The 26,890-nt window shown below is 35.6% G+C and overlaps 1 protein-coding gene across 4 annotated transcripts in view; it reads right to left on the reverse strand.

The window, feature by feature from the left end:
- The window catches only part of CCDC88A (coiled-coil and HOOK domain protein 88A), a 99,120-nt gene that overhangs the window by 9,599 nt on the left and 62,631 nt on the right, over window positions 1-26,890 (reverse strand). For 2 of the 4 annotated variants that reach the window (XM_087961052.1, XM_087961042.1), the window contains exons 23-31: window positions 21,661-21,806; window positions 20,143-20,235; window positions 19,158-19,372; window positions 14,611-14,694; window positions 13,095-13,298; window positions 12,770-12,841; window positions 10,327-10,407; window positions 7,840-8,108; window positions 6,246-6,726 (exon numbers count right to left, since the gene is read on the reverse strand). In XM_087961052.1, coding sequence (XP_087817178.1) covers window positions 6,246-6,726; window positions 7,840-8,108; window positions 10,327-10,407; window positions 12,770-12,841; window positions 13,095-13,298; window positions 14,611-14,694; window positions 19,158-19,372; window positions 20,143-20,235; window positions 21,661-21,806 — 1,645 coding nt within the window. Of the gene's footprint in view, window positions 1-4,710; window positions 6,727-7,839; window positions 8,109-10,326; window positions 10,408-12,769; window positions 12,842-13,094; window positions 13,299-14,610; window positions 14,695-19,157; window positions 19,373-20,142; window positions 20,236-21,660; window positions 21,807-26,890 lie in introns of those variants that run through there. The other 2 variants (XM_087961036.1, XM_087961032.1) reach the window with 2 other exon arrangements.

Raw genomic sequence — 26,890 nt, forward strand, 5'->3', positions numbered from 1 at the left:
ACTTGACTAATGCTGTTTCCATCCCATTTTTTTTACAACCCTTTAATCCCTTTATTCAGGGCAACTGAATGGGCCTGAGTATTTACTGGCCAGATGCCCTTCCTGACACCTATGTGGAATTTGCAGGAGATATTTTCTCTTTGCATCCTGATAAAGAAACATCTGCCAGTGTTTAGGATTGAACTCTCAATGTTCTGAGTGGGAGGTGGGCGTCTTCACCCCTAGGCCACTGTGCTACTCCCACTGTTTCCATCCCATTCCCCAGAATAAATCCTAATTGAGCCTAGGCCAAGGTCTTGATAATCTGTTTCATCCAGAGCCCATTGAAACTGCACTTCAACCATTTTCTCAACAATCTTCCCTAAAAAGGAAAGGTTGAAATCAGAAGAACATTATCCAGACTGGTTGGGTTGAGCAATGGACTCTTAAGAGCTCATGGAACTCCTCTCTCTCAAGAAGTAATTAACACCACCAGAATCCAATCACACATACCCTCGACAGCCTTGACCAGCCAGAAGGGCATGGATTAATACAGGCACGAACCCTACCCACTTCCTCAGTCTCAACAGAGAACTGTTCAAGACCTAGCCTCCATAACCATCACTGACTCTGCTTCAAGGCAGAGTCCACCACAGAGAGAATCTGAACAACTTTATCCGTCAGATTCCTAGCATATTCTTAACACAACCCTTTAAATACAGAATTACTCCTTCCAAGGAGGGTCTGGAATAGCCCAAATAGACAACTCTGCAGATGCAATAAGGGCAGAGAAATATATTTTGCCAGATGTCAACAAGGTAGGCTCTAAAAGAAGTTCTGTTCTGTGTTTGATGAGGTTTGCTCCTTGTCTTCCAGTGGTGCGTTAGCCATCTTTTTAGCTATTTAATCTCTCAGCTCTTCCACACCCAAAATCCAGCTGGGCACATCTCAGAAAGGGGGACACCACCACCCCAAGCCAGGTGTCAGTAATACATGGTAGGTTGGTCAGTAATACATGGTAGGTTATCACAATCCATAATCCCAAGCATGGCCTGCCCCTATTTCCCCACAAGTCACTGCTGAGATGATATATACCACCCTCATCCTTTCAGAGGCTTCATGTTGCTTTTATCTCATTCCCAATATCTGTTGAAGCTTAAAATCATTTTAGACATTCCAGTATTAAACAGTACCTGCCTTTTTAAGCAGGTAATAATACTGGTTTTCATTCCAGGGGCGTTTCACTTTGAATAGTAGAAAAACCTTGTTCTTTCAAACCAAGGTTTTTCCCTAGGTAAAAGGCTTCCATATGAGGATCAGCCAGAAAAGAAGCTTGATCCATGATGGTGACAGGGGAATTGAAAAGTGAAGCTGGACACAGACAACTGCCTCCCTCCCTGCTATTTTACAGCACAGCTTTCATTGCTCCTGTCAATTGTTGTTTGGGGTACTCCTGAATATGGGTGTAGTGTTCTTTAGGAATAGTACTAAACCTGTGTCAAAAGGAGCCTATCAGCTGATAACAGCTAACAGGTTGCGTCCTTTTGAATGCATCTGCACAAAAAAACTATTAACAAACAAGAGCAATTTGACAGTCCCATCCCAAAACTAAATTAAGGAGAATAACTGCTGGTTCTCACTATTGGCTGATGATATTTGTTGAAAGGGGGAGGAAGATAATATAAAATGTCATTGACAAGACAAGAGTTTCTAGGTTTGTATTATGTTGTACACAGCAATCAATAGTATATCTTGTTGTGATTTTCATTCAGTTCTAGATTCCACTTTTGGAAAACATAATGCCACCTCACACTGAATATCTCACTTTTAATTTTGCTGAAATAGAAAGGAATCATGGAAGCGAATATATGGAATTATATAATCAAGTGAAGAGCACTCAAATATTTTTCTGACACAGTCATATACAAAAGTATAGGGATCCCCCACCCACCCCGTCAAACTGTACCTTCTACCAAATCCCTAAGTGTAAAGAAAACAACATAATCTTTATGCTGTACAAAGATAAGCATATTTTACTGCTATTTCAATGCATATTTACTCTCTATATGCAGGGTATTATTGAAAATCTATAGGGAAATTTCAAATGCACAGATCATATAAAGATACTGAAGAATACTTATAAACTATAAGATCTCTGCAAGGAAGAGTAGGGAAAAAATTCCAAAACAAAAATAGACTGTTAGCAGGAATATAGGAACTTATAACTGTAAATTGTGCCAAAGAAGATATTACAAAGTACTAAATAGAAGGATGCTTAAACTGCATCCACTGTTTTCTTCTTTTGAATCTAAATAACTAGTCATAAATAGTTAACTATTCCAATTTTCAGAAAGAAGTTATGTTTAACTTTGTATCATATGGAGGCTATGTCAGCTTGTTAATTATGGTGGTTCAACCTTTTGGCTTGCCTGGGCTGCACTGAGTGAAGAGGAATTGTTAATAATATTAAAAGCTTATGATCTTGTGGAGCTGCATTACTAGCTGTCCATGGCCCCATGCCACCTGGAACAATGTATCTGAAACTTTGGTTCTCTAAAGATGCACAAAAAAATTAGATCCTTCGAAAATAAGGCAATAGATTTACCAGATTTATCGGCGTATAACACGCACTTTTTCCCCCTGAAAATAGGGGGCAAATGATGTATGCGTGTTATACTGCGATATAATGTTAAGAAGCCTTGGTGAATGCTGCTGGGATCGGGATCAAGGACACAAATGAAAGAAGGGAGGGAGGAAGCAACCGAAGCCTGTCCTTCTCTCTGGGTCAGCTCTGTCAGTCGCTCCTCGCTCCTCCACCAGCACAGGAAGAAACTGCTTCAAAGAAGCGGGGCTTCCCTGAAGCGCCCGTTTCTCCCCACCCCCACCCCGCCCGCCCGCCCGCCCGCCCGCCCGCAGTGCTCCGTTTGCCTGCCTGCCTGCCTTCGTTAATGGTTGAATCGGAACAGCTTCGGCTGAGTAAAAGAGGCGAATAGTTATTATTCTCAGCCGAAGCTGCTCCCAAACAACCAGAAACTAAGGCAGGCAGGCAGGCAGGCAGAATGGGACACTGTGGATTGAAGCGCGCGGGGTGGGAGTGGGGTGGAAACGGGCGCTTTCCTGAAATTTCCTCTTAAAATGAAGATGCGTGTTATACGCCTGTGCGTGTTATACGCCGATAAACACGGTACTTTATTGTAGCGGTTAAGGTATCAGGGTAGAAGAAAGACTGTGAATCCTGCCTTAGAAAGTCAGCTGGATGACTTTGGAACAGTCAATCTTTCTTAGCCCTAGAAAAGAGGCAATAGCAAAAATCCTTGCCAAGAAAACTGCAAGTATTAGTCCAGGCTGTCACCAATCAGTACTGACTTGAAGGAGCCAAAAGAAAAAAAGAAATGTGAGCCAATTATAATGACATGTGCCAAATAGGTAAAAGCTGTACAATTATTAAGGCTGTGCAGAAATTTTTACATTCTTTAATCTTATAGGTTTCAAGTAATTCTGCAAGACTTTTTAAAGGATGTGATTCTTAAATAGCATAACATAGACTACCTTACACTAAGGAAAGCCATTAGGCCGGGGGTCGCCAACCTTTTGGACTTCAGGGACCACCAAACTCATAATTTTAAATTCCGCAGACCACTAATATAAATTTTGACTGACGGTGGCATGCTGATGTTGGTGGGAGAGAGAGATCCGATCTAACCTCAGAGGACTGGCGGTGATGTTCTCTCTCCCTCTCCCTCTCTCTCTCACACACACAGACACACACACACACCCTCCAAGGCAGCCACATTCCTTCATTAACCTGCTTTTCAGCTCCGTTCTCAGGGGGGGGGATATGGTATCCTGCGATCCCAAATAAAGAACAATTGATCGGTAGGAAAATGGGGTGGGGGATTTGCCTGCAGACTTTTTTTGGGATTTTCCCAGGGTCTCTGTCTGCAGCTTCCAGCTCCCCCAAACTCTGCCAGAAATGAGTTTTTGCTGGCGCAGCCTCTTGGAGCAGGATGCCTTGCAGGGTCCCAAAGACTCATTTCTGGCGGAGTTTGAGGGAGAGAAAGAAAGACTTTTGCTGCTTTCCTTACGTACAGCCAAAAGCAGAAGAAGAAAGAAGCGGAAAGAAGCATCCCGGTGGTGAGGCGACACGCGTGGGGCAAGTTCCCCCTCCTCTGCCCTTTCCACCCTCCCTTCAGTACCTCGTGTTGTTCACAATGCAAGTGACACAAGCCTTGTGTTCCCGCAGGCCATGTGGGCGGTGCAGCCTTATGTTCCCACACAGCCTGGATTAATTGCTTTGGAGGTGACATTTCTCTGCGGACCACCAAAATTTTCTTGTGGACCACCAGTGGGCCACAGACAACCAGTTGGCAACCACTGCATTAGGCTATCCATCTCATATATGTCAGTTCATATTTTTAAGTAGAAACTTTACAATATCTTAAGGCAGGGATTTTTTCCAGTTATACTCAGAGACAATAGTAGCCATACACACAAATTTCCTGAAATCCTTATTTTATACCATATTAAAAATGTAAAGCTTACTGGATGAAGCTTGAAACACAATATAGGATTTATTTATACAATGAAAAACAAATGAACTAAGAATTTGAACAGAACTAAAATAATCTGCTGAACCCAATTTAAAAGATTTTCATAACACTTTCTAATTAGCTATTGTATTCAATAAAAAGAAAAAAGATAGTGCTGTTCCATTTTAATTTTTTATTTTAACATAGTGTCAAAATTAATGCTATATAATAAAAAATCTTATGTAGGCCTACAGACAACACAACACAGGGGTACAAGCATGGAATGGGAAAGAACAGAAAAAAACAAAGAAATGAAACAGGTTTGTCCTTTCAGTGCAACTTCGCCTGTTATATATCATTAAACAAAATCAGAATCATCATTTCGGCTTTATGCCATATATTTTATACTAAGAGTTCACACTGAGTATGTAAATGGCAGTTACACTGAATTATTCTGACTATAACATTTCTTTAGGATACATTATAAATTAAAGATTACAATACAGACTTCCTTCCACATTTTTTACTAGCCTAAGTGGGAAAGAACAGGAAGGGCTCAATTCAGGTTCAGGTGACATGAATACAATGCAACATGAAGCACAGGTTTGTTTTTTTTTTTGGTGGGGGGGGGGAATCCAAACAAATATTTGTGGAACTTATTTCTGGGTGTGCAGACATACAACTGATCTGTAAATTATAAAGTGAAAAAAACAAATTCTGGACAACCAAACAATTCTATTTATTTTAAATCAGTCAAAATTTAATGTAGCCTAAAATCTAATCCACATAAAACTGCAGCATCTGAATAGAAGAGAAACTGTCCAAAAATTAGTAATTGCTGTAAATCATTGTAATTGCTATGCTGTAATTATCTTTTTAAATGATGTTTCTGGCATGGCACCATGCAATTGGCGAGCATGCATCCAGTAATGTTCATAACACATTTTTAACAAATAGAAGATAAAAAATCAGTTAGCTTGCATTAAGATTTTTGATGAGGCATGCAGCAATCACACATTGCAGTTAATACTTCATGCAAACTTTAGCATGGCTTTCACTTTACATTCCTTCTCATGCTAAGAATTCACATGCTAAGAAAAAAAGGTGAATTATTCATCCCTACTCAAGGAAACAAAAATCTTATGTTTTTTTTCTAATTAATAAGGTAGGCTCTAAGTTTCAAGTCCATTCATACTTTATCAGGGAGGTTGCTTAACTATTTATCTTATCATACACAACCATATTCATACCAAATAGTTTGGGTATCTTCATCAGCTAATAAAGGGGATTCACTATCATTAGGACCTGTATGCACAAGGCTTTTAAGTTTATTGCTACTCTGTGTGACATCTATCTTTTTATTATCAGATTTCTGATTTTCATAAGGTTGTTTGTGATCCTTCTGTGGCAATTTCACCAATGAATGAAATGATTTAGCTGTTCTGGTTATGGATGTTTGAGGTAATCCGCTAACATCACAGACTAATTCAGTATTAAGTGTCAAAAATGGCATGGAAAAATGTCCTGAAGATGATATGCCTACTTTATCATTATTTACATTACTGAGAGAAAATGTTTTAGTAATAAATTTGGTCTTTGTTCTGGAATTGCTAGGCCTTTCAGGTATATTCAAATGATCAGGTATAGTAATATTAGCTAAGTCATTTTTGGAAAAAGTAACTGCATTATCAGGAGCATAATAAAAAATAGAAGATTGTTGTTGAGGATTGTACTCACTCGAAGATGATATAATACTTTGTTCAGCTGTAGCTGGAGTTGGATCAACAAATATTGGCTGCCTAGTGTCCTTAGATAAAAAATCATGGATACTGGTCCTCCGAGTAGTTCCTTCTGCTGTTGAAATCACACTGCTTGCACGAGGTAAAGTAGCATAGGGATTGCAGTCTTTTGATTGTCGCTGTAACTGGACATTTTCTTTAACAGATCTGACCTTTCCCTGACTGCCTGCAGCGTAAGTCTCTAAAAAGTTCAAATCTTTAGAATCTTCTGTTCTGTTTAAATTGAGCCTTGCAAAAGGCTCTTGCTTACCTAACTTTCCATCAGATAATTCTGTTGTATTTCTTACACTCTGTGATCTGACAATACCACTACTGCCTGATGTCTGTTTGCTTAGTTTTTCTCTTCCTGTTAACTCAGCGTTTTCTGAAAAAAATTTCATTACTTCATCCAAAAGATTATCTTTGCTTGAAGATTTTAGCTGCAAAAAATAGACAGAAAAAGAGAATGAATATAAAAAACACATAGTCTTCCCATCAAATTTATTGACTATCCCATCAAATTGACTGAACCCGTCTGCCTAGCGCCCATCTCTTTCCTTTTGGAGACCCTGCATTTTGCCTAACAACCACATTCCTTAGTCCCAATTAGCTACCTGTATCTGCAAATCTAATTCCAGAAAAACTATGGCATATTATAAAAACTGTGTTCTCTGATGCTGAATTACAAGTAATTTATTACTTGTAATGAGCTGAGAAAATTATTGAGCTTTTACTCTTAAGAAACCTGAAAAAATAGCATAAAACATTAATTCTAAATTGCGAATTTATTCATTCCTCAAAATGAAAATATTACAATTTACTGAGATATATACTGACAGCTGCAAGAACAAATTTGAGACAACAATGAAAAAAAAGGATCCTAGTAAATTATGTCAAACTGGGAGACAAAATTGGAAAATATGTAGCAATGGCAAAATTAACATTATATATCCATAATAAACATCTAATCAAATTTAAGTAATTGTAAAGTACGTTATTGTACTTTTTTGCAGGACCAAACCACAAACTTAAAAATAAAGAATTGATTACCTATGTAATTATAGCAGCCAAAATAGTAACTGTGCAAGAAAACTTTACAGAATATAAAAACTGAGTAAAGCCTCTTCAATTGCCATATTGGGGTAAAAAACACAGATAAAGTAATGACATTTCAGAAGCAGGAATCACAATTTTATCAAACTTGGTTAGATTTTATGATTTACCTTAATAATAATAAGATTATAATCTGGTGTACTATTTATATATGATAAAATTTTATGTAGGCTTATTAAAGTTTACCATGCATAATTGCATTGTCTTCTTTTTATAGATATGACCATTAATAGAATGTACTTTTTGAAACTAAGCATTTCAGCTATTACTAATTCCACTCAAATTCTTAATAAGTAATGAATGTGGATTCTGAAATTTAAAATTAGTTGTTTTTCTTTACCTGGATTTCAAATCACATTGTCATGATCTACTTGAACTCATATTATGTTTACTCAGGCTTAAGTTGTGTCTCTTAAAATTAAGTATTTTTTTAAACATACCTCAACTGAAGTAACTTGATTACTTTCTTCCAGAAATTGCTGCAGAGTAACCATTTCACTTCCAGGGGATTTCGTTTTAATTCTCCGTATTCCTTGTTTATCTATTTTTTCTGACATTGTATGATGAAGCAGGAGACTAGACTTAGTGTGACTTTTCAAATACTGTATGGGGCTGCTGCTACTGCTGGACCATGCTTCATGCTCATGAAGTAGGCTAAATTCTCCACTACTGTGGCTTTGAGGCCTGCTTTGGTTGTTACCTGCACCTGCTTTAGAGTAAACAGCACTGATATTTTTCTTAGGTAAAATAAATTACAAACATTTTAACAAGTATATTTGGAATGAAGTACAATATATTGCTAGATGTTTTAAAAATACTGAAACATTACAGTAATGTGCTTAAACACCTATTAAAATTTGTACAATAAAATGTATTTCCTTAATTTTACCCATTATGGCTCTTCATTATGATATCTAATGTTTCATTTTAAAAGTTTCAACTTCAACTTTTAAAAGTATCAGTTTCCAATTTTCTATATACACACACATCCAACACACAAACCTTTTCAGCAATCCAGATCATAATCATTGTAATAAATATTACCATCTGCTATCTTTTATAATATGTTATAAAAGGAAAGAAAAATTGAAGCATGAAAAAAATAGTTTCAAATTAATCAAGAAATATTTTGCTGAAAAGATTTATGTAAAAATACATTGCTCTTTATATAAAGTCTCAATTCCTGTGAATATGATTTGAAGAAGAAACATCACACTGTGCACAAAATAACTGAAGAAATGCCAGTTTCTCGTTTTGGCATTTCTTCAGTCCAAAGCGGTTAACTGGAAACTATTCTTTGCAATATTTTTAATAACAGCTTTAAAAACTCCTAAGCAATATATACTTTTAGAACACAAGCAATGTACCCTTAACTGACATAGTATTTCTGGAGAGAATAATTTATATTGGAAAAACAAAAATGCTCAAAAAAGATGCAAAATCCAGTAAAGTTAATGAAAATAATTCACTGAGGCAGTGATAGTTGGTTGTAATTGGTCTGCTTTAAAGAAACAAACAAGCTAAGTAGCCAGCCTAGTGGGCTTCTTGAGCTGTGAATAGGAGACTTCTTTCCTTTACCTTTTTGTTACCCTTATTTGTATAGATCTCACTCGATCAGGGGTGTCAAATTCAAGACCTGGGAGCCAGAGCCGGCCTGCAGGGTGCTTAGATCTGGCCCACAGGGCTGCCCTGGAAACAGCAAAGGACTGGCCCACAGTGCCTCTGGCAGCGAAAACAGAGCTCAGGAAGACCGCGTAAAGCCCACCTGGACTCTATTTGGGGCCCGTGATGGCCTCTTGCAGCCCTCTGTCAGCGAAAATGGAGGGCCGGGGAAGCTATGCACTCTGTTTTCACTGGCAGGGGGCTGCAGGAGGCTGTCATGGTCAAAAACAAAGCCTCGATGAGTGACATTGAGCTGGCAACGCCCACCCTGGCCATGCTCTCCCCCCAGCCCCATGAGATCAAACACAATCCTGATGCGGCCCTCAATGAAATCGAGTTTGACATGCCTGGTTTAGATATATCTAAACATCCTTATACTCTCCTTTTTTATTTTTTTTCTCCTTATCTTTCTTTTTTTTTAATATTCTATATTTACTTATATATGCATTTTTTTCTTTGCTTCACTCCTATGAGTTATCATTTTTCCTGTTTTTCTTTCTCATGTTGTATCTCTTATTTGGATAAATTCCTTTTCTGAACCCAAAGATGTTTTTCCAAAAGGCAAGTGGATTTACTTGGTTTTTTTTCCTTGAAAACGTTTAGCTTCTCATCCAAGAAGCTTCTTCAGTTCTGACAATCGGAACTGAAAAAGTTTCTTGGATAAGAAGTGAAATATTTTCAAAGAAAAAAAACAAGGAAAGTTCAGTTGCCTTTTGGAAAAGCATCTTTGGGATATCCATGACCTGGATCATTGAGAATCTCCATAGACATTTTATTTCTGAACTTTTATTCTCCTAATGAGATATCTTTCCTTTCCTTCTCCATCATCTCCACTTAAGTCTGGCATTTTCCTTTGCTTCACTGTGAATTCTTTTGTTCATTTGCTCACTATTACTAGCAATATATCTAGATGTTCAATATTTTCAGCATTATTATGATTAAGTATACTATATTGCTAATGATAATTGGGACATCAAATTCCATCAGTATAGTTATACTTGTAATTCTTGGACTGCACATTTTATTTTCTATCCCTGACATTTAGTCGAGGGAAGGAGGTATCAAGAGTATTTGAAAAGCTACAGAAATGCAAGTATCTATTACATTTCTGTGCCATATTCTCCCAGCAAAGTAACCTATTTTAAAACTTTATTTTAAAAATAACCAAATGGTTAAAATCATCACAGTAAAAATTCCATCATGCTATGAATATCACCCATTCGTCTCTGTAATATAAAGAATGGTTCATTTGTCTAGAAGCATACCTTTGACATCATGGAGTGATGCATTATTATTGCTATTGCTAGTTGATGTTCTGCCACTATCAAGGCTGGCTGGTCTGGAAGCTAAATGAAAAAGAATCAGTAGATAGCATAAAACACCTGTCAAATCAGAATATACTGTACATGAGATATTTCATTCACAGACATTAATAAATTATCTTGCAAATACTTTGGCTCTGTCACTAAAGGGCTATGTAAGTTAAAGCTAGCAGTCTGAATTGCATCCAAGAATATTGGTAACCACTGCTTTCTTATAGAACAGAGGTATTATGTAGATATATCAATATATACCTGCAACTTACCCAGGTTACTGCATTCTGGATAAGTAATGTTTCCAAGTGGTTACCAAGGACAACTTTATGTATACTGCACTGGAGTAATTCAAACATAAGGTGGCTAATGTGTATGTAACTATAAGCAAGGCCATCCAATCCAGGAGCGGGTGCAACTGACACACAAAATGGATATGTGCAAAGGCTGTCTGAATCATATTCTAGAAGGACCTCCAAATTGTACACCAGGTCAATGTAACTTTATTCAGAATAAAAAATGGAAAATATCTGGATTTAGGGGAATTTGCAATCTATAGCCACTTTGTTTTATGAGGTTAAATTTAAGCTTATTTTCAGACTCCTCCATCCCCCAATACCAAAACATAACCTCAACAGAATCCCTTGGAGGGGCTAGGATTGAGATATATAATTAGGTATCATCAACATATTGATGATATCTAATCTTATGGCAATAGATGACCTCACCTAATGGTTTCACATAGAAGTTAAATAGCAGCGGGGAGAGAAATGTTGGAGATGTACAGGCAAGACATGAGAATCTATAATTAACAATCCAGAGGACCAAATGCCTAAGCAACCCCAGGCAAATGCTGACCTATGAGAGAAGAAGATTAGAGAGAGGAGAAATCTTCTCTTTTTTGATTTATATGAAGGGTTCATTAAAGATGAACTACTGGGGCCAGAAAGAGCTGGAAAGCATCTATGTGAAATCCACAATGGGTCATGACATGATAAAAAAGAGATATGCAAGAGAGATTTCTGCATTTACCCAGAAGAGAGTTCCCACAGAGACCATTGGGAGGACGGTGAAGAGAGGACAGAAATCAGGGGGGGCAAAATAACCAAAACTTGTTACAGAAAAAGATTCTGGGAGACACAAGCTAACATATTGTGAGAAAGTATTGTTAATTTCAACAGTGAAGTAATTACTTTAGTATTTACAATAGTCGTTAAGAAGTTTGTATAGAAGATTGCTCATATAAAACTCATATAAAAAAGCAATACACAAAGTTCGTTTGTCAAAAATGTAAGTATTTATATCCATTGTCTGGGAACATACCACCATCTTGAATAATCATCTTCTTGCAAAGGCCTTCCCTAATTTTTATCAAATTGGTGGCAGATCTGCTTTGATATTAAAATCTCCTAAATTGCACAAACACTGAAAAAGTGCACCAATTTACCATTTACTGTAGAAATATGAAAATTCCTAAAACAGAAAAAGATGTTTATAGGCAACTTTTAAAAATGATCTACAGCAGCGGTCCCCAACCTTTCCGACTTTCCAAACCGGTGGAGGAGAGGGGATAGATCTGTATGAGCAGTGAGCAAGCACGTACATGCAGTTCCATTTGCGTGAGCAGTAGGCACACAAGCCTGCCACTCACACAAATGGAGTTGCGCGTGCGCCACTTCCACTGCCTGGTTCCAAATGGGCCACGGCCCAGTACTGGGCTACACTCTGGGAGTTGGGGACCCTTGTTCTACAGCAGTAAAAAAGATATGAAACAAGAAAAAATAGAATGTGTATTTAGAATTGAAAAAAATGTTAAAAATAGCATGTAAACTTGCAGAAAATTAGTTTTGTTTAAGGCATTTACAATGGATTCCACATGGATATGACCTATGCAGAAATGTCACCAATAGAAGAAAAATACTTCTACATTTAACATAGCGTACTCTTAAACAATATAAATACAGAGACAGTATTAATATAGTTCAAAATAATGCTGTAGCTTCTGTTTCAGCACTCTCTGGTTATATCTAAATTGAAATTTGATTAAGAAAATAAATTAATGTATAAGTGAACATATTTTGAGAAACAGATTGTCTAACTAATTCTCAACACTATACTCTGATATTTAGAACTGAAGGAGTACTGAAAAAAATGAATCTTGCACTCAACTGTTTGTTTTACTTAAACAACTGCATTAGGGAAATGAGGAAGAATTATATTAGATTAAATGGGAAAAAAGATGAGATGAGATGATGAAATGAGTTGAGATGAGATGCAAAGTTGAAAGAAGAGAGAAAAATAATCAAAACTGGCAAATGTTCATTTGCAAAACTGTTTTTGGTTAAACTTCATCAATGTTCCCATAACCAGCACTCATTTAAAGTACAAATATTACCTTGAATTCTTGAACCTGTACTAGAATCGTCACTAATTCCTTGTGGACTTACATCTTCAAAAGATGTTGTATCTAGGTGGAAAAAAACCATCAAAACTTTAACATTAGTTTATGATCTAGAAAATGCTATTAAGAAGTTTTTGCTCCAATAAATTCATGTTTTCAAAAGTAATGTCAGAAATATGGATAGACCCTTTCCCCACTACATAATTCTATATTATAAGTATTTGTTGAAAAATCATATGAAGTATTAAGCATGAATAGATTCCAGTACCACTAGTGTTGCTAACATAGCCATACCACACTGAAAAGATTCTACCTATACCTTTATTATTAAGCAACTGCTTGGATCTCAAGCCTGCAGCAGAGTTGACAGTTGCAAAGTTGATGGATGTAGTAGAGAAGGCCATAGATCCCAATTCTTTTCTCCTTTTACCCGTGGATGTATCATCAGGACCTTCCAGATGCTCAGAACTACCTATCCATTGTCCTCCTGCTAAGACCATGGACTGCATCAGGTCATTCATTGCTGGGATGCAAATGAAAGCAAATGTATAAGCATGATTCAATGATTTATTTATTTTTGCATTGTAAAATGCTTCACATTTATCTCTAATCATCACACTGAAAGCTACATTCCATGTTCATATATGTTACAACATGCATTTGGCTGAATGAATGAAAAATGTTAAAAAGCAAGGCTTTCTTATGCAGATGATTGTAAATGTTTTTAACTGCCATGCTTGTGCTGGAATGCTACATAAATATACATTAGAAGCTCTGATGTTTGTAATGGTAAATGTAATGAACAGGGTAAAATGAGCATAAGTGCTTATATAAAGTCAGTGCTGGCAATGATAAGGGGCCCTTTATTGTGCAGGCTTCTACAGGGATAGATAATTGTGCATAACACTAACGATAAAGTTTTAAATCAAATGTGCTCTATAACAGCTATCTACACATATTGCATCCTTAACTTAAAAATAAAATAATACACTGGCAAAAACTTGCCTCCCCATTCCCCACTTTTAGAAACTAGTAAAAGATAAGCAGGCTACTATTTATGTTTGGACAGGTTTTATTTTAAAAAAAGAAAGAAAATGGTACCTGTCTTTATAAGACTTATAACTTATTTTAAAAATGACATTCACTTTGGAAATGTGTGCCTGGTACCTAGTTATCCATATGTACGTAATGCACATATGTTGAAATGCACATAGAGGTGTTCCTTACTCATTCAGTGAACTTTCAAAATTTCAATGGTGCTGAATAAGTGGTACTTATGACCACTCCTTAATGTTTCAGCCATCATACTACCCCACAATTGCATGATCTGGGCATCTAGCAATTGAGGTCATGTGATTGTCATTTGCTATCCCTCATTGCCAGCTTCCAACAAGCAAAGTTAATGGGGAAGTTGGCAGGAGGTTGCAAGTGGCCAGAATGTAACATTGCACTTAACCTGGATACTGGGCTTGCTTAACAAAGGTAATCAGAAGTGCAGGAACTGCATCATTAAGTGGCATGGTCATGTAACATTGTGCTTTATGGCCATATTACTTAATGATGGAAATTCCAGTCCCAATTATCATAGCTAACCTGTAATTTCCATAATGTAAGCATATAAATGTATCTTCATTTTGTGTTATTTATAGAGCCCAATAATTATGTATATTCAGTGCCAGTATTTTGAAACATTGCTTCAGCTCCTTGTATACCGTAAGACTTGCACTCTGCAGAATAGGAAAAAAAAGAGTGCAGTCCAGGGAAGGGTTAGGAAAGTTAGTAATAGATGCCAGTGTAGCCATTTAAAAAGAAGCTGAACTTTCATAAAGTCTTACACATGGAGCGACGGTAGAAGGCCTTCATTTTGTCTTTTTCCTTCGGTCTGTTCCTCAAAAAGGGCAGTCTTTTCAGTGCAACCACTTTTATGTCATAGCATAAGGAAAAACAGAAGCGGTAAATGAAAGAAAAAGGGGAGAAGAACAGATGGAAGTTAAATGTTGAAACTAAGGACAGAAATGAATGTTTGAGTTTCCACTCGGTGCAATTTACTAACAGCTATTAATTTCATGTTGCTGAATGATAATGGAAAATATGAAACCTCCATAGTGAAGCTTCTAAAATATCCAGAAACCCTGAAATCCTGTGTGAGGAACAAAAAGAATTTCCATTGTTCAGGATTATTAAATGTCTCAAAAACCAATCTTAACAAAACCCAAACAAAACACTAACTTTGAGACAGAAATTAAGTTAGAAATCACCAAGTAAATTTTGGGATATTGAAACATATTTTTAAATGCTAATTTGGTATATTAAATATTTTTTAGCTTTGTTCTTACTTGCTACTAAATTGTGGCTTTAGTTTTTTTTTAAAAAAATTATTTAATTGTTAGTTTGAGCCTGTTTTATTTTAGTAAATCATTGTGTATACCAATTCCCAGGTTCACTTTTTAATATAATGTCAAGCCATAATCTTCTAAGCCATAATCTTATCTGTTTTTGCCTTAATTATTGCATGGGGCAGAGTCAGAGAATAAAATATATTTTATTCCTGGACAGTAAATTATTTGAAACTATTTGCTGTTGGCTTACTGGGTTCATATGTTATGTTAAGTGTAACATGATTTCATTATGGCTTAGTGTGATATATGAATAAAGCTATTGTAGTTTATTTACTTATTATTAGGATGGCTCACAAGTTAAAAAAAAATAGCTTAATGTGATTTTTTTCCATAAATCATGGATATCAAACTTTGACACAGCATATTGTATAAACAAAACAACTGCATCTGATAATAATGAACAAATGAATATATATAATTTTCTGGCTTAGTCCCAATTTCCTTTGTGTCCTATCAAGTATCCATTCCACATGGATACTAGACAAGGACCAATAAAAATAGGAGAGATAAAAATCAGGAATTGACCAAATGAGCCAAGATTATTACTTATGTTCATCTGCAAAACAGTCTTTAACATGTCTTTTTCTATTAATCACAGCTAAAACAAGCTAAGCATGACAACCATATCCTATCCAATCAAGAAAGGAAGAGCAAAAAATTGTAAACAATCCAATAGACTGTCTTAAATAATAAAACTTGCATATTGGGGCAGGGCATGATATCATTCAGAAAATTGATACCCTAACAAAAAAACAACAAGAAAAATATGACAGTGATGTTAGAATCAAGCAAGAGAGTACATACAAAAACTATTTTAAATTCAGTGTTAGAGAAGGATTTTACATGGATCTCTTATTTCAGAGATGAAATCTTATGCAAGAGGATCTGGTAACTCGAAAATATTTTTTCAGTGTGGATTTATTGCAGTCCAAACACAAAGCATATACGTAAATTATTAATGATGTTCAATAACATTATTATATATACCACAATCTTAGAAAATTTCATCTTTATTTAAGACCTATTGTTGTCTACTTCATATGCACTGCATTTTTTTGTTGGGAGGATTTTGCTGGAGTAAAGAGCAGGAAAAATTGCCAGGAGTTAAGTACAAATCTTTCCCATTTACTGATTCTAACTCCAACTGCCTTTCTCATCTAAAGGAAACCAGGACTGAATACTTCCAGTTATTATTTCAATCTACAACTCCATTCTAACTCTTCAATTCTGAATATATGTTTGTAGGAGTACACATCAAATAAATATATTGTATGTCAGTTTCTGTCAATGATTTAGCCAATTTGGTGAAGAAAGTGGTGTTGTTGCACTTTGAACTCTTATTATTTTGATCCTTTTTCAGTTTGGATCTACACTTGGATTTGGCAAGCAGACCATCTTGATTATTCTGGTGAATTCAGTTCTGGAAAATAGGTGAGGAAAAGCTACCTTGTTGATAGTTCTGAGTCCCTTATCAGCTTTTGATAGCATTTAAGTATCGCATCTTGTTGAAATATTTGAATGAGAGCTAAAATTGGACATATAATTTAGTAGTGGTTCCATTCCTGTTTTTCCAGATGCTATCAGAAAGTGATACTATGAGATTTTGCTTGACCTTTTTGGAATTATCCTTTATGGTACCACAAAGTTTTATCTTCTTGCCGTCTTATTTAATATGAAGCACTGAGAAGAAACATATATAGTTTGGAACTAGATGCCATAAACATGCTAATAACATTCAGCCAACGTGTTTGGATTGCAAGTTTGGATTGCACTTCTCCAAGGTGTATTAAACAGAATGGGAGAAAACAAAGTGTGATTCACTGCAGACAAGATGGAATTTGTATTGGTTTGAAGAACTGGAAATCACAATTCAGCTGCTATACAGCAGTAAACACTGATAGTCTGTAATAGTTGTATCAAGGAAGGAAAGATAAAAAGTGAAAAAAGTCACTCAAATCTGCATTATAGATATACTGTACTTCATAGAAAGTACATTCAATCAAGCAGTACATAAAATGCAGGTCAGAATATAACTATAAATCACAAGCTAACTTATTATAAACCTATTATGAGGACAAGTATTATTTCAGTTTTGCTGAGATGCACAGAGTGAAGAGAAGCTTCAATATTTATTATCTGAAACACCTTAAATGATAACCAAATTGTTATTAATATAAAACTATAAAGCAGGGGTCTTCAAACTTGACAGCTTTAAAACTTGTGGACTACAACTCCCATAATTCCTCCTCCAGTCATGTTAACTCAGGAATTCTAGGAGTTGAAGTTCACAAGTCTTAAACTTGCCAAGTTTGAAGACCCTTGCTGTAAAGCTTAAGAACATTTTCTGTTCATTTTAAAACAAAACATTATTTAAAATGTTTGTATAGAAATATAAAAAATTAAAAGGTAGAAACACTACATTTACAACTTTTGGCAGTAGGCAGAAACTTTAAGCTATTAATCTTATGAAATAACTATTGTATTTTTCTTACTTTACTAATGAAAAAAAACCTTGCTTTTGTGAATTAAATCCACAACGAAATATTAAAAACTCATGCATTCCAACAATGGATATACCGTATTTGCCGGCGTATAAGACGACTTTTTTGCCCCAAAAACATGCCTCCAAGTGGGGGGTCGCCTTATACGCCGGTATATCCACTGCCGGCTGGATGCTTGTTGGACGCAGCGGCGCCTCTGGCTTCCTGGATCCCCTGCGTCGCTCCGCTTCATCCCGCCGCCTCGCTCCGCCCGAGGCTGCAGCCTTCCTGCTCTTCCCACGGCCCCTGGCACTCTGCCCTGCCGCTGCAGCCCCGGGATTTCTGGAGGGCGTTTCCGGTGGTGGTGGGGGTCGCCTTATACGCCGGGTCGCCTTATACGCCGGCAAATACGGTATTTGAACTGTTTTGGTACAGTTCAAATAGCTTGAGAATTCTGAACATTTACCACAAAAGTGTAATGATCATAGTCTGGATTGTGAAACAATACTTAAGGAATGTGCCTCATTCTGCAATTTAAACATCCCACTAAATTTAAATTTTAAAGGTCTTAGCATTGCTAAGTCTGAATTTCCTTTCTTTGGATTTGTGTGATAAACAGATCCCATTTGCTACCAATATAATATAATTTCTAAGATTAATCAAAATTGGCCAGCGTTGCCACTGGGCATATTATTGTTTTGTTGGCAGAGAACAATTAAAAATCTACAAGCAAAATGAATGCCACTTGCTTGTTTCCCTAAGTTTACATAATAAGCAAGGATGATGGCTATTCTTAATTTGAAAGCTAGAATGATGTAATGGTTAACATATTGGACTAGAAATTGGGAGGGCCAAATTGTAGTCCACCCACAGCTATGGAAACCTTTGGATCAGTTCCTCTTTCTCAGTCCAACTACCTCACAGGGTGATTGTATGGAAAAACAAGAGATGGAACCATTATATACATTGCCATGAGCTCCTAAATGAAAGATGGTATATGTGTGTAATAAATATATGAATAAATTCCTCATCAATATGCAGCTGAGCTTTACATATAATATATGTAAACCAAAACACTGTCTCTTCCATGCAATGTTGGAGGCAGGGTTGCACTTTATTAACATCATCAGATGGTAGGTTGGTAATGGACATGCAGACAAATAGGATCAACTATAACTATATAAAAATTATTCATAAGGAAGCATTTTACAGGAAAATCACATTATAAAAATGTCATGAGTGAATCAGAAAAACAATATTAAAAAAAAAGAATTCGCATAAAGGAGGTATAAATTTCATTAGCCAACTCTAACCCATTTATTAATTTCATTTTAAATAATGAACCCCTGAAAAACATTTAGGAGTATACTCTGCTGTAGAGGTTGCTTCTCCACTATCAACTATATAATAAAAATATTAAAATACTTTAAATCCAATACATTTTGAAATAGAAACATTACAGCAGATACTACTCCCTATTTAAATTTTTAAAAAATTACTCACTGCTGCTTTTTTTAGTCCCCACTGTCTGGCCATCTTCAAGTGAATTTGAACCCACAGAGGAACTATCTTGACTATCTTGATGTGGCAGCTGAAGAAATCCTTCACTAGATTCTGAGCGGGTTGGTGTCAGAGACAGAGATTTAAGCCGTTCTCGGTTGACATCTTTCTTTGATTTTATCAATTTCCTCATTTTCAGAGTAATCCAGTTGCCTCTCCTTTTGAAAAAGAAATGAAAAAGAATGTGAAAGGTTTATACAATCTAAAGAGAAACCAGTCAACTGAAAGTGAAATGCTCTTCATCTGATGAAATTCTAAAGTGGGGACATGAACATGCAGCAACAGCACTTAAAGAGTGTTTTGGAAAGCCAATTAGCTCTGACTGACCTATTTAACGATATTGTATGTTCCTGAGCAGTAACTTCCTTTTTTTTTGAAGTTGGCAAAGTATTTGAGCCAAATGATGTTTCCAAATTCAGAATAATCCTAACTTTGACAACATTAACCCCTTCCAAGAACTATTCTTGAAGAGACATTTCAAGATATTCCACTTGAACAAAGATTTTTGCCTTCATGGTGAGGAAGCTACAGAAGCATTAAACCATGTTTTGTTATATTGCTTTTATTACAAAGTTTACTGTTACAGGTAATAATTCCCCATTGTCATATTTTTAACTACATTCCAATTGTTCAATTAATGTGATTTTATTTCTGATTCTGAATTAGGCATTTTATAATTTTACATTGTACTTGACATACATTGTACTTTAACCACACCATTGTAACTCTTTATTTTTATTACAAATTTTATTTGCTGTCTGATAGTTTGTGATCTTTTCTGAATTGATAAATAACTGAAATAAATTGATTGACTGACTGACTGATGAAAAAGAATGCTAAATATAGCTTTTCTCTGGTCATATGAATACAACTTAAACAATTCCCAACAGAAAGAAAATGATGTCCTTTAACTTAGTGATCACATTACCTTCTAGGTGGAGATGGTTCGTAGAATTTATACTGATCCATAATCTTTTCTTCTAATTTTTCTTTTTGTCTTCTCAATTCATTCAACTTGTCACTATAAAAAAGTACATTTTAGAAGGACATATTTCTACAAAATTGCTTTTCCTTTTAATTTTGTATCTAAATATCTTAGCACCTTTTCATTACAGGTCTCATTTTATAAATAAATGTGACATTTTTTTTTACACAGTACATGGTTGATCAGATTACTTCCATGTAGATTTTGCATTATAGAAATATATTTCTGCAAAAGGGAATTGTAGTCAGGGGCTTTTATATTACCTTTTATGTTTTTATTGTAAATCACCCAGAATCACTTACTGAGATGGGTGGGTTAGAAAGGTGACAGGGTGACAGACAAACAGAGAAAAATAGCACCAGGCTAGAAACCAGGAAACTATGAGATCTTGTCCTATTTTAGACATGAAAGTCAGTTGAATAGTTATTCTCTCACAGCCCAATTTACTTCACAGGGTTGTTGTTGAGTGGAAAATAGGAAAAGAAAAGAATATATGCTAGGTTTGTCACCTAGAGTTATTTATAAAAACAAAAGATTGGATAAAAAAATCTAAATCTAAAAATAATGAACCCACAGTATGTTCTGTGAAAATATCCCCAGTATAGAACATGGGTTTCCTTTATTACAACTGTGAGAGAGCTTATGCCTGTGTTTAACAAAGCAGTAAGTCAGCCACCAAAATTAAATCATTTTTTGAAATGTAATTTTTAAAACATATATTGTTCAAAAATTGAGATTATCATGTTTTACATTGACTATTTCCCTCTGAAAATAATATTGTAAATTTCAAAAATTGGGATTACTCTTTTTCAAAGTAAATATATGTTTATCTCATAATTCCTACACTTTCCCCATGGTTCTTGTTTCAGTTTGTGCACTTCTCTCTTCAGTATCAAAGGGCATATCTTTGTTTAACTAAGATGACAGCTTCGACTACAATTCCCTAATAACGGATGGGTTTGGCATGAAAATTCTCTCTAATCCAGAAGTGTTTTATTATGCAGTAATTTGAATACAGTAGCCATTAAGTAGTCACAGCAAGATTCAGATTACATTTTAATGTATATGCATATATTAAGTATAATATATTCTTTTAAAATAGTCATTTTATATCTTTTGCATCTTTAGTCAATTCAATTCAAAAGATGTATTTTAAAGAATCTTATCGTTCCTTATAAAAATACAAAAATCAGGGGTAGAAACGAATTGCTTTTAACTTGTCATAAGAAATCTGTCAATTTCTTTAATTGCTTACACAGAATTTGAGTAAGAATCATTCAAATTAATTCAACAATGAATATGCTTTCGTAGTGAACACAAGTGATTAAAATCTGATTGGGTGTTAAGACATTTTTCATCAGTTCTTAATAAAATATCCCAATAACATTTTCATGATTTTTATTTGACAGTTCAACAGCAACTATGATTTTGTAGCTGGATTTCCTATATACTGATACCCACATATATTGCCTTTGCTCAACATGGAAGAGATCTTTGCTTTCCATATTCTGTTCCAAAAGTGTTCTGTTTTGTAGCATTAAAGTCTGTATTTGGTCCAGTAGATGTCTGTTTTCTTCTTCCAAGTTCCCTTTTAGTTGGCTAAGCAACTGTCAAAATGTCCAAACACAACATTTAGTGCCAATAGTCAGCCAATTATATTTATACAGTGCAATTAACTAAGACAACTAATCAAATAACACAAGCTTGCCCTAGAAAGTACATTATTTTCAGTTGCTTTTCTTTTAACAAAAATACTCTGCTGGTTCTGTTTAGGTTTTATAAAATTTTTGGCTATCAGTAAATATATGTAAAATTATAGCCAGTGGGAATGGTATATGGTAAATTTCTTTGGGGAATATTTCAAGACATTTCTCAGGTTTTCAGCTTTCTCTTATACTCAGAATGAAACAATAATTATTTGTCAGGAGACTTCCGGTTTGGCTTGCCTCAAAGACGGACTGGAATCCGCAATCGTGCACGGTTTCGTTCCGTGCTCTTTTGTCGGAGGGTCCCAATCCTTGCGATTTGGGGCCAGAGCTGCCTTGTAGGGGTGGCGAAGAAGGGGGAGGCAGACAGTTGAGTCGAGAGGAACCGCATCTCCCCTCCTTGGCTTGGCAACCACTCCTCTTTGAAGACGACTGCAGCAGTGGCCAGTAAAATGGCCACCCTGAAGAGGAAAGCTGAACGGACAAGATAGTGCTGGAGCGGTGAAGAAGAAGACAGCATAGAAACCAGGATAATTTTGGCATAAGGTACCCCGGACTTAAATCTTTTAAAATTGTTAAGAAAGTGGATTCAAATGGTGGACAAAGAAATTAAGAAAGCAAATATGTGACAGTTGAAGTGGCTTTGTATCTTGAAGGAAGAAGCCGGAAGAAGCTTGTGCTTGAAATAATTAAATATATAACCCTGACACCAAACAGGCTTATTAAAGCTGGACAAGGCTGTGTCAAGGTGGAAAACAAAAAATTTGAAAATTGACACTTGGATTTATTGACATCAGAACTTTAAAATTTGAATGAGTGAGAAAAAGCCGGGAAAAAGAAAAAGAATCGACTCTGAATACAGCGAAGAGTGCCATCTAGTGGAGAAGAGACTTGTTTATATATATATATCCCTTTCTATTTTAAAACTTGGATCCGTCAAAGACTTACTTGATACAAAATAACCAGAATTAGGATACTACAAAATAGGGACTCTGAAAAGTGAAAGTGAAATTTGCAAACAAAGGCAAATTGTGGAATTGTTTGGTGTTTTTGATACAAGACTTTAATTTATGGATATTGAAAAGTGGAATTAATCTAGAAATCTTTGGAAGAGGAGTTAGTAAGAGCTAAACATTGGGAAAATTTTATAAACACTGTTTAAATATGGCAGGAATGCTACTGGAACTTAAATCGGAACTTAGAAATATGAAAGACATGCTACAAAAAGGCGGCAAATGATTTGGTTTTGCACTGCAATTTTTGGAAATGGAGGCTTCAAAATAACAAGAACAATAAGAAGAGAAATCATCGCAAGAAGTGGCCATCTTAAATGAACATTTGAAACAACAAAAACTTAAGCAAAGGGGGAAAAGAAAGAGAACTAATAATAGGAGATTTAACACTGTAACTAAAAGGGGGGTTATTTAAAAAACCGAACAAAAGGACAGAAAACAGCAGGAAAGGAAATTCCAGAAGGGCGTAATGAAAAAGGAGGGGGATAGAAATTGGAGTGATAAAAAGAAGATAAGAATGAAACAGGATCAGAAAAGAAAGAAATATGGTAAGCACATAAAAATGAAATGGAATTGTTTAATTAAAAGGCACTGAGATAATGGTTGATTGAGATTTAAAAGGGGATTCTGCAAGTGTATAAGGACTAGTTTAAATAAATAAGAAATAATAAATTGTTTAGAAAATAGTGGAATATAGATTATTAAGATAGGAGATAGGGACTGATTTTGTTCTATTATTGTCGTGATTGGCTGTTCTTTTTTCTTTAGAGTATGGAATTAAGAGAGGTATATCATAATAAAGACATTAATAATATTTAATGAATTAACAAGCTATGGTAAACAGAGCAGGAGTAATGTTAAAGGGAAAACAATATTAGTTCTTATGAAATGATGAGATTAATTATGTTGTTTTGTTTATAATTTTCTTAACCTAGATATATTTTTATGTAATAAGAAGGGGAACTTGCAGACCCAGGTTTAAAAGAGACATATGTAATGTAGTAACTATTAAAAAGTTATTATTGTGGCTTTTTTAAAAAAGTGTTAATTCAAAATTAAACTACAGGAATCTTGGGGGGGGAGTTAAATATGTGATATGTTAACCATAGGGGTGGCATCTAGAAATTGGCAATAATAGGGGTGTTGTTTTGTTGTTGTTTTTTCTATGTTTCAAATATGTGAATTTTTTGGAATGATGAATTAAGTATAGATGAGTAACTTGCAGGCCTGACAGAAAAGAATATAAAATACAATGAATATGAAGATATATAATGATACAGTAAGGATTTAAAGAAATAGATTAAGCAATCTTGGCAAATTTATAAAAGATGGAAAAAAACTTGATGATTAAAATTAAAGAAAATATATAAAGTAAGATTAAGATAAGTTATTAAATGTGAAAGATGAGTAGGAAATTAAAGTCAAGTTTGTAATGGAAATGTGTTAACCTGGAATTATGCTGTTCGCTGAAAAAAGGTTTTTTTTTCCCCTTCTGTAATATGTGAAAATTGAATAAAACTTTTTTTTTTAAAAAAAATTATTATTTGTCATGAAGAATTCTTATTGTTAGGGATAACAGAAGAATCCAGCAATGCTAACCCAATATGTTGTCTTAGAAAGAGTAGATTATAAACTGAATACACTGAGAAATCAGATCTGAATTTACATTTAATTACATCCATATATTGATCAACAGAGATCTGTTTAATAAAGGACTAAGGAAAACCTGGAAAAGGATGTTTTTCTCCTTTTTTTCCTCTCCTATATTCTCTCTTTAGGCAGACATAATTCTTTTCATCTCCTTCCCTAAGGGATTTAATATCTGTTCTACCCTTTTGGTCCCATTTTGCCCTTTTGGTCCCTTTTGTTCAAATGGAGCCTGTCCTTCCTGTACAGATCTGGCTTTTCCCAAAACATTCTCCAATAACTAATAAAGAGGAAATTCTCCTTCTCCAGAAACATCTCATCTGTACATTGAGAATTCCAATTCTACCTGTCTAATTAGTCCTGTGCATGGAAGAGGTAGCCTTTCAGAGAAAGCTACTCTGGTGGTTCTGGCTTCCACCTTAGCCATCTGAATGTAGTTTCCAGGACCTCCCAACTATATTATAAGAATGTCATTAGTGCCCACAACAACATCTAGCAGCCAGCAACATCTAGCAGCCTATCTAGACAGTGTAAAGTACCTGGACCCTTCATATAGGCAGACAAATCACCATACAGTCAGCAGTAGGCGCCAGGTAGTCACCACCAGTCACACAGCCATCTAAATTCCTAATGATCAAATCATCTACCATCAAAAACTCCTGGGAAAATTTTCAATGCAAGAGGAAACCTGTTCGGACTTTGGGTTTCTTCTAAGGGAGAGCTTCTCTCTTCCTTAGACTGATGTCTTCCTTCCCCAGGACCCTCGTTCTTTGAAACAGCCAAGGAGCTGTCACCCTGTGAATGAGATTGCTATTACATCTCTGAGCCCTTCACCTGTATCTCTCCCTCCCCTTATATTCTAGAACTATCTTTCCCCCAAGGGAATTGTTTCCTGAGCACCAAGAACTGCTTGCACCGAGCAGCCACCCATGATCTCTTCCAGTAATCTCTGTTTTAACACTCTCCTCTTCTCCCCTGTTCTTAGTCTTGTTTCAACAATTGTGGATTTAAACTTTCACTTTTATTTTTTAGCCTTAAGTTTAATTATTTACTGAACGTTTCTTCACACACCACTAACAATCTCCTGCTAGACAGATGTTCCTGTCAGAGAAAGAGAGGATTGATGTAATTATATTCATTCTCTTGCAACTGAGATGGAAGAAGAATCAGAGAATACATGTTCTTTGTTTTTGTTTATCAAACATTGCATGTTTTCTGGCTATACCTATTCATGACATCCGTTTTATGCCTCTAAAAACAGGAAGAAGGGCATAAAACTGAGGAGAAAAGCAAAAGGCAAAAAAGAGTAGGAAATGCCAAGAGACCACTACATCGAGTTAAAGTTTTAATATCAAATTATCTGCAACTTTCCTGGGATGAATGAATTAACAAATCCATCATTAGAGGCATTCTCAAACTTAGGAATGTTAACTCTTTATGTAAAACATAAATTCAATATTTGATTCAATAAAGGAAAATATATTAAAGCTCTTTATATTTTTTTAATAGTTGGGGAAAAAAACACAAGATCAGTATTTTTAAAAAAATTATAAGGGCACCATGAGGTAAATTTTGGGACTGGAAGTCTCTTTTACAAAGAAGTCCTATCTTTGATGCTGGGGTTTGGTGAGGTGAGTGGGCAAGCATTGCTATTCCATCCAGACAATCATCACATTCTAACTTGCTCTCAAGCAGGGGTGGGATACGACAGGGTTAACTACCGGTTCGGGATGTACGAGCTTCCCTGCACGCTGTGAGCCCGCCTATAAATCGTCATCAGCATGCTGTGTGCAGAGATTCAGCCTTTGAAACAGCCCTCTTTTCCTGCTAATTTAACTGCAGCTGTGCCTCGTTCGGCAGCTGAAGTTGAAAAATCAGGAAATAAAGATCAGGTAAGAGCCTGGGTGGGCAAAAACATCAGCAGACATAGAAACGGTTCTATGTCTGCTGCTCTTCAGAGTTACTGGTTCTACAGAGGTGGACAGAACTGGTAGAAACCCACCCCTGCTCTCAAGCCTTCAGAGCAAAGATCAGATAAAATGATATTAAAAAACAGCCATCAAAAATAATCTTTTAGCAACAGAATCAAAGTCTAAATTCAGTTTCAAATTATTCCCCCAAATGTCCTCATGAAGTCCTAAGACAGAATAAATTAAAGCCAAGAAGCAAAGAGACCATATTTAAAAATGTTAAATTATGAAATTTGTAATTCTAATTTACTTATAAATCCATATAAATATACAATACATCTAATTATACTATAACAAATTATTATAATTAGGAGCCTCTGTGGTGCAGTGGTTAGAGTATGGTACTACTGCAAGC

Source organism: Notechis scutatus, chromosome 1 (assembly GCF_049901735.1).
Source record: "Notechis scutatus isolate UNSWTSFEM ecotype Mainland chromosome 1, rNotScu1.2, whole genome shotgun sequence".
NCBI lineage: Eukaryota > Metazoa > Chordata > Lepidosauria > Squamata > Elapidae > Notechis > Notechis scutatus.